The 15,353-nt window shown below is 48.4% G+C and overlaps 1 protein-coding gene across 4 annotated transcripts in view; it reads right to left on the reverse strand.

Annotated features, from left to right (window-relative positions):
* Window positions 1–3,555: 3,555 nt before the first annotated feature.
* Window positions 3,556–15,353, reverse strand: part of Tctn2 (tectonic family member 2) — a 29,975-nt gene continuing 18,177 nt past the window's right edge. Inside the window, exons 11-18 of one of the 4 annotated variants that reach the window (XM_041649230.1) lie at window positions 14,075–14,152; window positions 11,922–11,999; window positions 10,684–10,801; window positions 7,934–8,040; window positions 6,303–6,522; window positions 5,084–5,209; window positions 4,914–5,002; window positions 3,556–4,111 (exon numbers count right to left, since the gene is read on the reverse strand). In XM_041649230.1, coding sequence (XP_041505164.1) covers window positions 3,984–4,111; window positions 4,914–5,002; window positions 5,084–5,209; window positions 6,303–6,522; window positions 7,934–8,040; window positions 10,684–10,801; window positions 11,922–11,999; window positions 14,075–14,152 — 944 coding nt within the window. In that variant the 3' untranslated portion in view covers window positions 3,556–3,983. The remainder of the gene's footprint in view (window positions 4,112–4,913; window positions 5,003–5,083; window positions 5,210–6,302; window positions 6,523–7,933; window positions 8,041–10,683; window positions 10,802–11,921; window positions 12,000–14,074; window positions 14,153–15,353) is intronic. The other 3 variants (XM_041649231.1, XM_041649232.1, XM_041649233.1) reach the window with 3 other exon arrangements.

Genomic DNA, 15,353 nt, shown 5'->3' on the forward strand with positions numbered 1-15,353 from the left:
CCGGTTCCGCCCCGGGGAACCGCCCACCGCAAAATAACCAATGAACGATCAGGATTGTGGCAGTCCGTCACTACGACTCGTCCAATCGGTGCACAGGAGGCGGGTGGACCCTTCGCTACTTTTAGAGTTTATTTCATTGGTGTGTAATTTTTTTCCTCGGATGGGATCTCCCTATGGAATTTAAGCTGGCCGTGAGTTCGCAACCCTCCTGCCTCAGCTTCTCCAGTACCAGGATTGTTTTCGTGCCCCACTATGGCCAGGTCCTTTTGAAGACTTGGTTTTTTGACTCAGAATCTATGTAGCCCGGCTGTCACCTAGCTGACCTCATACATAGATCACCCTTCCTCTACCTAAAAGTGCTGAAATTAAAGGTGTGCACCACCACCCCTGAGGACTTCTTTATTTTCCTTATTTTTGAGAATTTCATATATGTATACAGCAAAAATATCGTATTCAACCCGTTTTCCTTTCCAATTCCCACATTATTCCAAAAACGTTCCCCCTCCAATTGCTTGTCCTTTTTGGTGATGATCCGCTAAATCCAATTAATGTATATGTGTGGGTGGCTATGCACCAGAGGACAAGAGACCTACTTTTTTGTTTGTTTGGTTTGTTGGTTTTTTGAGACAGGTTTTCTCTGTAGCTTTGGAGCGTGTCTTGAAACTAGCTCTTGTAGACCAGGCTGGCCTCAAACTCACGGAGATTCACCTGCCTCTGCCTCCTGAGTGCTGGGATTAAAGGTGTGTGCCACCACCGTCCAGTTGAGAGACCTACTTTTTAAATTTATTTGTTTGTTTTTGAGATAGGGTCCCACATGTCTCAGGCAGGCTGCAAACTCTTCAAGTAGCTAAGGGTGACTTTGAACTCCTGCCTTCAACCTCCCACCTCAGTGCTGGGATTACAGGCAAGCCGCTCACATTGAGTCTGTGTTGGCTGGGGTTGGAACCCAGGATTTCATATATGCTAGACAAGAACTTTTTTTTTTTTTTTTTGGTTTTTCGAGACAGGGTTTTCTCTGTGGTTTTGGAGCCTGTCCTGTAACTAGCTCTTGTAGACCAGGCTGGTCTCCAACTCACAGAGATCTGCCTGCCTCTGCCTCCGAGTGCTGGGATTAAAGGTGTGCGCCACCACCGCCCGGCGACAAGAACTCTTAATAACGTCAGCAGTTTTGTTGTTGTTATTGCTGTCCTATGACCTGGAGATAGCTCAGGAGTTAAGAGCACCTAGAGCTCTTGCAGTAAGTTTTGGGGCTCCCAGGACCCAGATCAGATGTCTCACAACAATCTGTAACTCCAGTTTCAAGAAATCCAATGTCTTCTTCTGACCTAATAGGCTTCTGCACACATATACACTCAAGCACACATACAAATAAACATTTTCAAATGATTTTTATTATTTTAAAGAAAGTGTGTGTGCACTTGCACATGGCTTGCAGAGGCCAGAGGATTCAGATCCCCAGGAGAGACAGTGGCAGAGAGCCTCCTGGTATGGGAGCCAAACTCAGGTCTTCTGAAAGGGGAATATGGGCTCTTAACCACTGAGCCATCTCTCCAGACCCAATAAATAAATCTATTTTAATGGGGGTGAGGAGGAGTGTCTTTTGGGGAGGGAGGTCGAAACAGGGTTTCTTTGTGTAGCCTTGGCTGTCCTGGAAATAGCTCTGTAGACCAGTGTTGGGGAATATTATTTTAAGGTGTGTTACTTGTGTTTACGCTGCGGAACATTGTTTTAATGATGTAAAGATGTGTTGCTTTTGTTTATGCTGCATTTGTTTAACTCTGTGAAGCTGTGATTCTTTGCCTGTCTAAAACACCTGATTGGGGGGGGGGGGTGCTGGAGAGATGGCTCAGTGGTTAAGAGCATTGCCTGCTCTTCTAGAGGTCCTGAGTTCAATTCCCAGCAACCACATGGTGGCTCACAACAGTCTGTAATGAGGTCTGGTGCCCTCTTCTGGCCTGCAGGCATACACGCAGACAGAATATCATATACATAATAAATAAACAAACAAACAAATATTTTAAAAAAACACCTGATGCTCTAATAAAGAGCTGAATGGCCAATAGGGAGGCAGGAGAAAGGATAGGCAGGGCTGGCAGGCAGAAAGTGTGAACAGGAGAACGGAGGAAGTGGCGGACACTAGGGGCCAGAGTGAAAGTAAGATATACAGAAGAAAAGGAAAAAGCCCAGAAGCAACTAAGAATAAACTCCGTGTGTGATTTATTTGGGAGCTGGGTGGCGGGTCCCCAAAGACTAAAGAGTAAAGCAACCAACTACATTTTGACGTTTCAATATGGGGTTAGAGTAAAAACAACAGCAGACCAGGCTGGCCTCAAACTCACAGAGATGCATCTGCCTCTGCCTTCGAGTGCTGGGAGGAGAGTCTTAGCCACTCTGTGCCACTTTACCGTTCCAAGAAAACACCCTTTGGCTCTTAGTGGAGACAGAGGCTGCAGCCATCATGCTGAGCTAGTCTGAGAACTCTCTCTTGACTCCCAGGACACCTGCTCGCTTGCAGTCAGCCACCACCGGTTGTTGGCCTTGTCACAGTGGGTTTGTCAGCCTGGGACGTGTACGATCCATGGCACCCTATGTGGTGCACTGTGTGGCCTCTGCAATCCCACTGGCCACACAGGCAGCCTCTACACAGTGGTCATGTGACTTCTGCAATAGCATACAATCTGACGTGGCTTCTCTCGTTATATTCCAAAGACAAGCTGAACCCCTCACCCTAGTCCTGGGTCCTTTCACTCAGCCACACTCCTCTCTGTTTCCTGGTCTCTGGAACTCTGGAATCCCTCAGTTTAAAATACTGGCCCACTGGACCTCACTAAAGGTGACTCCTTTAGGTTTCAGCTCAAATGTCCCTATACCAGTTTTTTTTTTTTTATTTTTTTTTATTTTTCGAGACAGGGTTTCTCCGTAGCTTTTGGTTCCTGTCCTGGAACTAGCTCTTGTAGACCAGGCTGGCCTCGAACTCACAGAGATCCGCCTGCCTCTGCCTCCCGAGTGCTGGGATTAAAGGCGTGCGCCACCACCGCCCGGCCCTATACCAGTTTTTACTGTCAACATGACATGATGTCACTTGAGAAGCGGGAATCTCAACTGAAGGGTGACACAGATCTGATTGCTCTGTAAGCCGTGTCTATGGTGAATTATCTTGATTGCTGATTGATGTAGGAGGGCCCAGCCCATTATGGGCACTACTGCCCTTGGATAGGTGGTCCTGGCCTGCTTAAGAAAACTGGCTGAGACATTGTGGCGCGTGCCCTTAATCTCAGCACTCGGGCAGCAGAGACAAGCACATCTCTGTGTTCTAGGCTGGCCTGGTTCTACACAATGAGTAATGTACACTTTAAGACTATAGCGATGCTGAGATGGCTCATGGGTAGAGGCAATGCCTACACAATGCCACCCGCCCCAATGGTTGTCTCCCATGTACCCGCACCTACGCTCACTCAAACACAGACCTGCTGCATCATCATCATCATCTAATTTAATTTTAAAAGTCTTTTAAGCATTTTCAAACCTTTTCTTTGGAATATGAAGCAGTAATCAATCAATCCTTTTTAATTCTTATATGCTTGCATTAAGTATGGTCAAAACCAAAACTCCTGTGATTAGGAATTCGTGCTAGGCTTAGGTCTCTGACATTCAGGGACACTAGCAGCTCCCCTGAAGCCAGCCGGCAGCAAGAATGATCACTCTGTGCAACTCTGAATATCTGGATAATCGACTTAAATTCACTTAACACCAAGAATTTCTATAAAAATAGACATTTTGTTTATTAAAATGTTTCAGGGAGGCTAGGCACAGTGGTGCACACCTTCAGTCCCAGCACTCTGGAGGCAGAGGCAGGAAGATCCCAGTGTACTTAGAGGCCAGCCTGGGCTACATAGTGAGACCCTGTCTCAAACAAACGGTTTCAGAGAGGCACACAGGCCTACAGGGAGCCACTGAGTGCGCACTCTGAGTCCTGAGCAAAGTCAGCGGGGGATGGGAGCCGAGCACCAGCCTCTGTACAGTCTCATCCAAGGATGGCTGATGAGTGTGGCCAACAGGAGGAGCGACAGAAGCATTAGGCCTTTGGCGACACACTGGGAACGGGGCTCTCCTGGAAGACAGCAAAAGACAACTTTTTGGGATCACAAAGTCCTTGCACCCACAGACCACCAGGGAAAGCAGGAATGTTAAGCATGCAGGATTGTCCTCTCAGAGGAAAGGGGGTGATGAACAACCCGGTGGTCTACATTATGATCTATATTATTGTAAGGCCAGAGACTATATCAAGCTCCCCAAACCAGGACCGGAGGTGGCTGATAGTCTAAATGACCCTTATATTATCTATATAGCCAAGGGCTCCCCCGAGCTCCCCCAACCAGGACAGAGGCGGATAGTAGTGCAATATACTGTCTGTATGACCCAGACACACCAGGTCCTTCCCTAGGCCCTTCAGCTAGAACAGGAAGCAGGCTCTTCCTATCTTGGAAGAAAGGACATGTACTTTGAGTTGAGTTGCAGTGTACTTACGCCTCCTTGTGAACTGGGAATTGTATTACACAGGAAACTTTCTCCAAATCGTACTGTGTTTACTGGACCAGAACCCAGCGTTTGATCCAACCGGGCTGAACTGAGTTTTCATTTTCATCTCTTTGAGGTTTGTTTCCCTGCCTGCCATGACACTTGCAGGGGCTCTACCCCATCCCCACAACAAGTGGGCTGTATCCTATCTTGACTTTGAAGGTAACTATTTAGTGATTATTAGTGTTAAGCATTAATAGCTGATAAAACATCAGCTGTGGCACAGTTTCTTCTTTTAAGTCTGTCTGTGCGGTTTGCCCACGACAAATACACATTGATTCAGCAGTTTCAATTGGCATGACATTCTGACAACAAGCGGAACCTGCCTTCCCTACCTTGGTAATATTGGGTCAGAGGGTACAGAAGTTGAGGCCAACACAGCTCATTCCGGGTACAGTCATACTCTGTGAAGTTGATCTGGAATCTATAAAAACACATGAGAAGGTTTGGGGAGAACCAGTGAGAGGCAGGAAGGAACCTGCTAGCCTGTCAGCCATTGGCTCACCTCGTTGGAGGGCGGGGCATCTGCGCAGGGATTTTAATGAACTGAACGGAAGCGCTGAGAGGGAGAAGAGCAGCCGTGTCCTTACAGGTGAGCCCACACTGGTACTGCCAGGTCACCGTGGAGACCCTAGAACGGGGAGACTGTAAGGCAGAGTGGCCACCATTCATCAGAAGCCTGACTCAGGACCCCAGGGAATTCAAGTCTAGACACAAAGAGAGAATCTGCAGGTCCCTGTACCCGTCACCAGGTTCTCTTAGCAAAGATTGCTTGTCTCCCACAGTCTATTGGCAGCTGGTCATTTATCGAGGGCATTCCATGTCCGCAGCACAGAACTAAGGCACTTTTTACATGTTATGGCGAAGAATCCTCGAAACAGTACTGTGGGGCTGAGGAGAAACTCAATGGTGAAGCCTTGCCTAGGAAGAGAGCCCACTGGTTTCACCCCAACACTCTGAAGTAGCTCTAGCTCTGATGGGGACTAGGCATCCCTTCTCCTGTTCTGGTAACTGCTCCCCAACTTCCCTTAGGGGTGAGGCACATCACTCCCACTCTCTGTTCAGTAGATCAAAAGACAGAAGCCTGAATCCAGAGCCTGCCTGCCAGGGCTATTGATAGTCCTGGCCATGGCAAATGGCTCCGACAGGAACACATGACCCAGCTGGACAAATGTAAGTCTACCCGAATGTCTCTTGACAAGATGGCCTCTCTTTAGTAAGCCCAGGCAAGACTGAGCTGGTGCTGACCCTGCAGGACTGAGGAGGACGTCCCTGCGAATGAAGGCAGTCCCAGGGCAAGGGGAACTGGAGGTAAAAGGGAAGAGACCCTCTCTGAGCTTGCAGCATGGGGACTCTTCCCAACTGAGCGGCACGCATCACTTTCTGTTAGGTGGAACCTGTCACCTGAGGGAGAAACTCAACACTCGGCTGTCATCGTTTCTCAGATGAGGCAACTACATATCAAACTGTCTAAAGCCACACATGGCAAAGCCTCCAACCAATGGCCACATTCTGCTGCCAGCGCGCCACCCAGGCTCACAGAGTTGCACATGCAGCACTGCACGGCCCCTTGCTAGCCCTAGCCCTCTGGACTCTGCAGCAGCAGCTCTCAGAGCCTTCCAACAATCCTGAGAGCAGCTTCAGTCTCAAACACAGTATTGGCGCCTTCCACCCACACAGCCAGATCCCTAACAATCCCCATTTGCAAGTGTGCAGATTCCCACCTAGCATCCCTAGTCTTTGTCCTGCTCTTGACTTTGGCAGCGCTGGGAAGAGACCACACACACCTCGTCTCCACGCCGAGGATCTCGTGCTGAGCCACCCCTTCCACAGAACCAGCTTCAGCAATGAGGATGCGGATGGTGAGCTGGGCAGGAACTTCTGGGCAGATGCCATTTGCACTGCTCAGGGGCAGGTCAGCACCTGTCTCAGGGACGTCAACACCTGCAGGAATGTCAAGATACCTGTTAAAAGCAGCTGTCCTATAGTGTCACACATGACACACTAAGGAATGGAAGGTGACATGGTCTGGCTCCCAGTCCTCTAGCAAGCTCTAATGTTGTCACCCCATAACTATGTGACCTCATGTCCACCAGGCAGAAGCAGGTACTACTCACCTGAGTGGCGGCTAAATGCTTCCCTGCGAGATGAATGAGGTCCCAGCCCACATAATAAAACTAAACATAAAGATTCAGTGTCTGGAGCTGCAGAGATGTCTCAGCATTTAGGAGCACTGGCTGCTCTTGTGGAGGACCCAGGGTCAGTTCCCAGATCACAACCACCTATAACTTCAACTCCAGGAGATCTGATGCCCTCTCCTGCCTCCAAGGACACCAGAACTTGTATGGCATAATCTTCCACAGAGACACATAGTCACATAAATAAAATATTTTCTTAAAAAAGAGAAAAAGGCCAGGTAATGATGGTGCAAGTCTTTAATCCCAACATTCAGGAAGCAGAGACAGGTGGATCTCTAAGTTCAAGGCCAGCCTGGTCTACAAAGCTAGTTCCAGGACAGTCAGGATTGTTATAGAAACCCTGTCTTGAAAACCAGAGAGAGAGAGAAAGAGATGAGAGATTCAGAGTCTAAGTTTGTCCCCAAAAGCCAAAGAGTATTCTGAGAGGAACACGAGGGACCGCAGTAAAGTCACAAAATTATCCTAAATAGTCACCACCCTCTCAGAAGTCACATAAAGAAGGATACTTAGAACTCATCCTAGCATCTTTGGTTGCTCCTGTTCCTGGCTGGAGGCACTGTAATAATACCACCAAGCTAAACTAGCACCCGTCCTTAGAGCCACACCCCAGTCTCTGCCCAGTTCCCTTCAAAGTGAACAGCTCAGAGGTGAGTGATTTTTCGGACTGGTTTTGGATCTGGGAAGAAGTGGTTGCTGGGGCTCAGACCCAGGGCCCTGCACACATCTCAGCCTTGTTCCCTTTCAGATCAGCCTACACAGAACTCTCCAGATCACAGCAGTACCTAACCGTTTCCTAGCACCCACAAGTGGGATTTTTACACATCTGGGAGGTCTGTGTCTGGGCTTCCTTCACTCAGCACCACATTTTCAAACTCGGTAACAAAGTGACTTCTATACACTACCAAGTTAGCTCTCGGTGCCAATATTCTTGGGAGCTCAAAGCAGCAGTGCAAACTGACGTGCCCTAAAGATCTTCAAGCCTGGACTCTCAGCAAGAGGAAGTCCGCAGGGGTTGCCTGGGAAAGCCATGAGACAGCCGTGAAAAGCTTCCTGCCTGCAGCAGAGAGTCCTAGCCAAATACGCCAGGCTCTTGGGCCACGGCTGGCAACCACAGGCTCAATAGCCATAAGCCCCTGTGCGTGGCCACTAAGACTCACGTATGATCTCCAGCCAGCCATCACTCAGATCGCTGTAATCCGAGTTGCCTCTCCTCGCGACGTGAGTTGCTTGTATCAGCAAATCCAGCCTCTGGAGGACGTTCTCCCTGCATGAGAAGAAGACGACACTTCTCAGCAGGTGACCAGCGGGGCTTGTCCTCAAGCCCTTCCCAAGACTGGAACTTAGGTCTTTGCTGGGAGCCCAGATGAAAATCTGCTGGAGGGACTGACATTAAAAACACAGTGCAGCCGGGCAGTGGTGGCGCACACCTTTAATCCCAGCACTCAGGAGGCAGAGGCAGGCGGATCTCTGTGAGTCTGAGGTCAGCCTGGTCTACAGAGCAAGTTCTAGGACAGGCGCCAAAGCTAAAGAAGCCCTGTATTGAAAAACCAATAATAATAATAACAATAATAAATAAAAACGGGGTATATGCAGGGTATAAACAGGGTATATACAGGTGTGGGTGTAAACTGGAGAGATGGCTCAGCAATTAAGAACATTTGTTGCTCAAACTGGACAGTGATGGCACACGCTTTTAATCCCAGCACTCAGGAGGCAGAGGCAGGTGGATCCCTGAGTTCGAGGTCAGCCTGGTCTACAGATCAGGTTCTAGGATAGTCAGGGCTACACAGAGAACCCAATCTCAAAAAAAAAAAAAAAAAAAAAAAAAAAAAAAAAAAGGAAGGAAGGAAGGAAAAGAAAGAAAGAAACAAAGAAATAAAAAAGAAAGAATACTTGCCGCTCTTCTAGAAGCCCCAGGTTCAATTCTCAGCACCTACTTGGTAGCTCACAACCATCCGTACCCCCAGTTCCAGGGCATCTGGCAGCCTCAACTGGTCACTGCAGGCACTGCCTGCACATGGTGCATAGGCATACAAACCATACAAACTTTTAAACCATAAAAACAAATAAATCTTAAAGTGGAGACCGTGCTGGGAGGGGAGGGGCCAGTGAGGTGGCTCAGTGGGTGGAGGAGCGTGTAGCAGGCCTAAAGACCTGAGCTGGATTCTTAGACCCTACAGCATGGCCAGAGAGAGCACTGGGCCCCAAGAGTTGTCCTCTGACCTCCACATGGGAAGCATATGTGTGCTCGCCCATCCTTGAACAAAACAAAGATAAACGTAAAACAACAAAAATGTAATCAGAAACAAGGAAAACAGTGAGTGCTGGGAAGATGTGGGAACACTGGGGCTGTCCTGCTCTGCTGTGCGAGTGGCAAAAGACGCCATCACTGTAGAAAAACCAGGCACTGCAGACGGCTTTACCAGACAACCTGGCACTTCAATTCCCAGGCACAGACTAAAAGAACAGGAAGCGCCTACCAGGTGGTGGTGCACACCTTTCACCCAGGATTTGGGAAGCAGCAACAGGCATATCTTTGTGAGTTCGAGGCCAGCCTGGTCTACAAAGGTAGTTACAGGATAGACAGAGCTACATAAAGAAACCCTGTCTTGAGAAACCAAAAAGAAAAAAGAACAGTAAGCAATTCAAAGAAAAACTAGTACAGGCCTGTTCGCAGCCATGAACGCAGCCAAAGAGTGGAAGACGCAGATGTCCAACAACCCAGGGGGATGAACAAGGTGTGGTATGTACAGACACACAAAGACAGTCAGTCTACAGGTCATCATAGGAACGGAGGGAGTTCCAGTACATGCTGTGACATGGAAGAACAGCAGGGTGGGTCTGATTCCATTTGAACACCCAACAGGCAAAGCACAGAGGCAGAAAGCAGGGTGTGTGGTACCTGAGGCTTTGGGGAGAAGATGGGGGGGGGGGTAACTATTTATACAGACAGATTTTCATTTTTGGTGATGAAAATATTTTAGAACAAGATATATATGATCATAAAAGGCCTGTAGATATTCAACTTTTTTGCTTGACTTTGGTCTTTTAAACATTTGTGTACATGTGCATGCATGTGCCGTGGCATATTTGAGGGTCAGACAACTTAAGGGCGTCAGTTTTCTTCCACCACAGGTCCTGGTCTTGAATTCAGGTCCCTTAGCAGCAAATGCCTTTACCTGCTGAACCATTGCGACAGACAGACCCTCTTTGTTTGATTCTATGTTGAGACCGGGTGTTATATGCAGCCCAAGATACCCCTAACAACAACCCTGCCTCAGCCTCTCGAGAGCAACGATGGCTGAGCAACTGTGCCTGGCTCAATCGGTGCTTCACGAAGGTTAATAACATAGGAATTTTACCGCCATGAAAAAAGTCAGGGTTAGCAATATGGCTCAGGGGTAAGAGCAAGTGCCACCAACCCTGATGACCTGTGTTCCACACCTAGAATCTGTGCTGGAGAAAGGTGCTCCCCAACCTACGCACACACACAAGACACACACATGCATGCACCTGTGCTCATACCCATCTCACACACTCAATAATTTCATGGACAATATTAAATACACACATGTGCACAAACATTTTCCAAACACTAATCATGCAGTTAAAACTACAGATGGCCCTGGCCCTTCACCCAGTTTTCAGAGAAGGCTCCCACACCAGAAGCCTTGTTTAAGCATGAATAGTTCTCATCCCCAGGTCTGCTTGCCTGTGTTGATGTGCAAGTTCTCTCTGCGCACACGTGATAAATTAATTTTAAGGAAACCACTCAAAATGCAGGAAAATTAATGAATGAAACTCGCTGAGCCAGTCCTGGGGAGGTGGAGACAGTAGGATCAAGAGTTCAAGGCCATCTTTGGTTATGAGACCCCACTTCACATAAACCAACCAATATGAGACTCACCGGAGCTGCGTACAGTTCTCATTAATCCCAACCTCCAAAAGGCAGCCGGCAAGTACATTCTCTCCAAATAAAACGGGTCTGAGAGCGGCTGATGTGCACAAGCCCCTTCCAGCTGCAACTGAAAGATGAGTTCTCACTGTTCTGCTAATAGACAAAATTTACTTCCAGGTGTTTCCTGAAAGCCCTCTCAGCGGTACTCAGGAGGTGGAGGCAGGAGCATGGCGGTTCAAGGCCAGCCTGAACAACATAAAATGACCCTTTTCAATCAAACAAACAAAAAGTGTTAATTTTCATCTTTTTTGAGACAGGGTCTCACACAGCCCAGTCTGGCCTTGGGCTGATGATGAAGCTGAGGATGACCTTGACCTCCTGGTCCTCCTGCCTCCACATCTTAAAGTGCTGGGATAGCAGGAATGTCCAGCACAGCTGGCTAAACAATACAAAACCAGTAATGGAAAGTAAAACAAAATGTTTCCGTTTCTGCAAACTGGGTCATTTCGTTACTCTGATCTGGTCGTCTTCAACCTGTGGGTCATAAGCCCTTTGGGGATCTCATATCAGATGCTTACTTTACGATTCATAACAGAAGCAAAATTACAGCTCTAAAATAGCAAAGAAAATAATTTTGTAGGGGCTGGAGAGATGGCTCAATGGTTAAGAGCATTGCCTGCTCTTCCAAAGGTTCTGAGTTCAATTCCCAGCAACCACATGATTCTTTTTCTAGAGATGTAAAACATAAATAAAGAGCCTTTATGGACTGTGAAAAAAAAAGAAAGAAAAGAATTTTGTGCTTGGAGGTTACCATGACATAAGGAACTGTATTAAAGGGTCACAGTATTAGGAAGGTTGAGAACTGCTATTCTAATCCTTCTGATACTTTCAAAGCCAAACAAAGACACTATTCTCTGTGAGAATTCCTGGACCAAGTTCAGTGACTCCTTGGTAGTGGGACATCGCTGCTTCTGACAGGTATGGGCATCTCCTACCACAGCACTGGGTGCCCATCATTCCGAGGAGCAGCATGCTGGCCACAGAGAGCCCAGTCACGCCTGAACTGATCTTCAAATACCCAGCACATAGGTACAACATGCTAGACAACCTTGGGGGTGGGGGCGGGAAGCCACAGAGACACAAAAAGTAGCGCCCGCCCCCCCCCCCCCCACGCCACAGGCCAAAAGAGCAGCAGATTTTCTAGCTCCTGTTTGCCAGGGGCAAATCGCCATGGCAAAGCACATCACCTGGCTGCCAGAGGTGCAACGCAGTAACATTCATCCCATCGGTATGCAGGGTGCGGACCGGCTTGCCAAGCTGGTAACCTAGAACAGCAAACAAGGCAGGGAGAGCTGGCATCTTCTCATACATCAGACAGCAGGACAGGGAAGCCTTGGAGGTGGAGGCGGAGCTTTGTAAACGCCACCCCTGTGCCCACACAGCAGCAGGTGACCCCAACACTTGAAAGGCTGAGGCAAGAGGATGGTGATTTCTACTTCCTGTTTCGATTTTTTTGACTTATTCATTTTTAGTCAGGCCTGACGGCACCCATGTGCAACCCCGTTCTCAAGCTATGGAGGGAGGAAGCTCTGAAATTGAAGGCTGTGCCACATTCCTAGCCAACATGTGCAGCACCAGCATTCCTCAGGAGAACCCCACAGCAATGGCCAACTCAGTGCGTGTTCCCACTTCCCTCTCCATCCCCGTGTGATTTGGTGCCCGTCCCACAGATCTGGGCCCAGTCACGGTCACAGCCCACGGATACTCTGACCTTACTTCCCATCACTCCTGAACACCAGCCTCCCTGATGTCCTGATGTACTTTACTTATCCCAGCATATCTAAAACATTACCAGCTCCACATAGGTTACCACGTCACAGGTGCAAACCAGGCACCAAGGAGGCCGAAAAGGCAGGAGATGAGCAGGTGCACAGCAAGCCGGTGTGGGCCTTGCCCTGACTACATGTGAATGAACTGGGATTGAAGGGCATGAGCCCACGGCTTTGGTGCGCTAACTCACAGGAGTGTGGGTGACCTTAAGACAGTGACAGCGCTGAGAACCCCACCAGCACGGGTGGTGATGTCCTGCCGCATGGATGGAGCACCCCTCAGTTAGCCTTCCACCCCCTATGCGCCAGTATCTCCTGCTGCATGGATGGGGCACCCCTCAGCCTTTCACCCCCCATGCACCAGTATCTCCCAAGCAGCTGGGAGGGAAGCAGGCCTGACCTCACTGGGGTTTCTGTAGATACGGTCACAACCACTCTAGGGTGGCAATGGCTATCATCCTCAGAGGACCGTGGCCCACCAAGTATCAGCTTTCTTTCAAAAGGACAAAGGTGGGCTGGAGAGATGGTTCAGAGGTCAAGAGCACTGGCTACTTTTCCAAGGGTCCTGAGTTCAATCCCAGCAACCACATGGTGGCTCACAACCATTTGTAATGAGATCTGGTGCCCTCTTCTGGCCTGCAGGCAGAACACTGTATACACAATAAACATTTTTAAAAGGCACCAGGTGGTGGTACAGTGCCTATAATCCTAGCTACTTGGAAGGTTGAGGGAGGACATTAGATCCAGAGTTCAAGGCCAGTCTTGGCTACACACAAATACAAAAAGAAAAGCCCTCCTGGGATCTAGGGAGATGGCTCAGTGTTTGGGAGCACTTGTTGCTCTTCCAGAAGACCCCAGGTTGGGTCCCAACACACGTGCTGGGCAGCTCACAACTGACTGAAACTCCAGACCCAGGGAGTCTGACCTACATGGGTGTCTGCACACAAGAGGCACGTGTGAGTGAACTCACATGCAAGTGAACACAAACACAAACAAAAGTAAAAATAATTTTTAAAAAAGAGACTGGAGAGGTGGCTCAGTGGTTAAGAGCACTGACTATTCTTCCAGAGGACCCAGGTTCAATTCCCAGCACCCACATGGCAGCTCACAACTGTCTGTAACTCTAGTTCCAGGGGATCCAACAGACATACATGCAGGCAAAACACCAATGCACATGAAATAAAAATAAATCATTAAACACACACACACACTAGCCAGTGGTGGTGGTGCATGCCTTTAATCCCAGCACTGGGAGACAGAGGCAGGCTAATCTCTGAGTTTACAGAAAGAATTCCAGGACAGCCAGGGCTACATTGAGAAGTCCTATAGAAAAAACAAAACAAAAAACAGGAACTAAAGAACCCCACAAAATACAAAAATAAAACACCTATAAAGAATAAAATTTGCATTTAAAGTAACATTGTATATTACAATATTGAGTTGCCGTCAGAGAAAGTGGACTGTCACAGGATAAACCGGCCATGGAGACACAACTCGGTAGCTCCTGATAACCATGTCACAGCCCAGGAGAGCCCTAGGGCATGTGCAGACCAGCACATCAGTCGTCCTACCTGGGTTTCCAGAAGATTCCTTCTTATCACCACTGTCATGGCTTAAAAACTTCACTGTGAATCTTTGGGCCATTGTTCCTAGAGATGAAAGAAACTGGAGATATAATGTGTACCATTTCACTGGGAAAAGAAAGCAATGCCCATGTGCCAGGCATGGCGACACACGCCGTAATTCCAGCACTCAGGAGGCTGAGGCAGGAGGATGGCTTTGAGGTGAAGGCCAGTCCAGGCTATCATCTTAAAAAGCAAAACAAAACAAAAACCAAGACCAAAACAGAAACAAATCAAGTATGTTATTACACACATTTGGTCTCAGCACTCAGGAGGCTGAAGCCAACCTGGTCTATACAGAAGATTCCTGCCAGCCTCTGCCTCCCGAGTGCTGAGATTAAAGGCATACGCTAGCCAAGCTCATACCATTTTTTCTCTTCTTTTAAAATTACGTTTTGGGCTGGAGAGATGGCTCAGAGGTTAACAGCACTGACTGCTCTTCCAGAGAATCCCGAGTTCAATTCCCAGCAACCACATGGTGGCTCATAACCATCTATGATGAGATATAGTGCCCTCTTCTGACATGCAGGTGTACATGCAGGCAGATACTGCATACATAATAAATAGATAGATAAATAAATAAATAAAACTTTTTAAAATTATGTTTTATTGAGGGGGCAGGGCAGCCAAGCCACACATAATAGGGCCCAGGCGATGTGGGGCCCAGGGCAGCTTGGCCATACATGGCACCCAGGCCGCACAGCTGCCATAGCAGGCAGCAACCAGGTTCCAGGAAAAGTCATAAGCCAGCACCACCCAGGACATTTCCAAAGGAAACTTCTAACATTCCAACCATTGTAGATAGGGTCACCTGCCAGCACACACCCACCATTTTTCACCAGGACACCCCTAGACATGTCAGCCAGTCAGGGGTCCTGAACCTTACAGATACCTCACCCCCACCTTTTCTATTGCTACTATAAAACCCCAACCCCAGCTGAGCTTGGGGCTCTCCGATCACTCCAATACATTGAACACACAGAGAGTCCAAGTTTGCAAACTTGTGTAAGAATAAAGGCTCTTTGCTTTTACATACAGGTTTGGTCTAGTTGGCTTGGGGTGCGGGGGGGGGAGGGGAGAATGATCTGGGTGTAATGGTGTGCATGTATGTGTGTGGGTGTGTGGGTGCATAAGCATTGGCACACATGTGGGGGTCTGAAGACAACTTGCAGGAGTCCGTTCTGGGGACACAAGCTAGGGTTGTCAGGCTTGTCACAAGCACCCTCCC

This window comes from Microtus oregoni, unplaced genomic scaffold (assembly GCF_018167655.1).
Source record: "Microtus oregoni isolate MIOR12 unplaced genomic scaffold, Mior012 000003F_ref0000135, whole genome shotgun sequence".
Classification (NCBI taxonomy): domain Eukaryota; kingdom Metazoa; phylum Chordata; class Mammalia; order Rodentia; family Cricetidae; genus Microtus; species Microtus oregoni.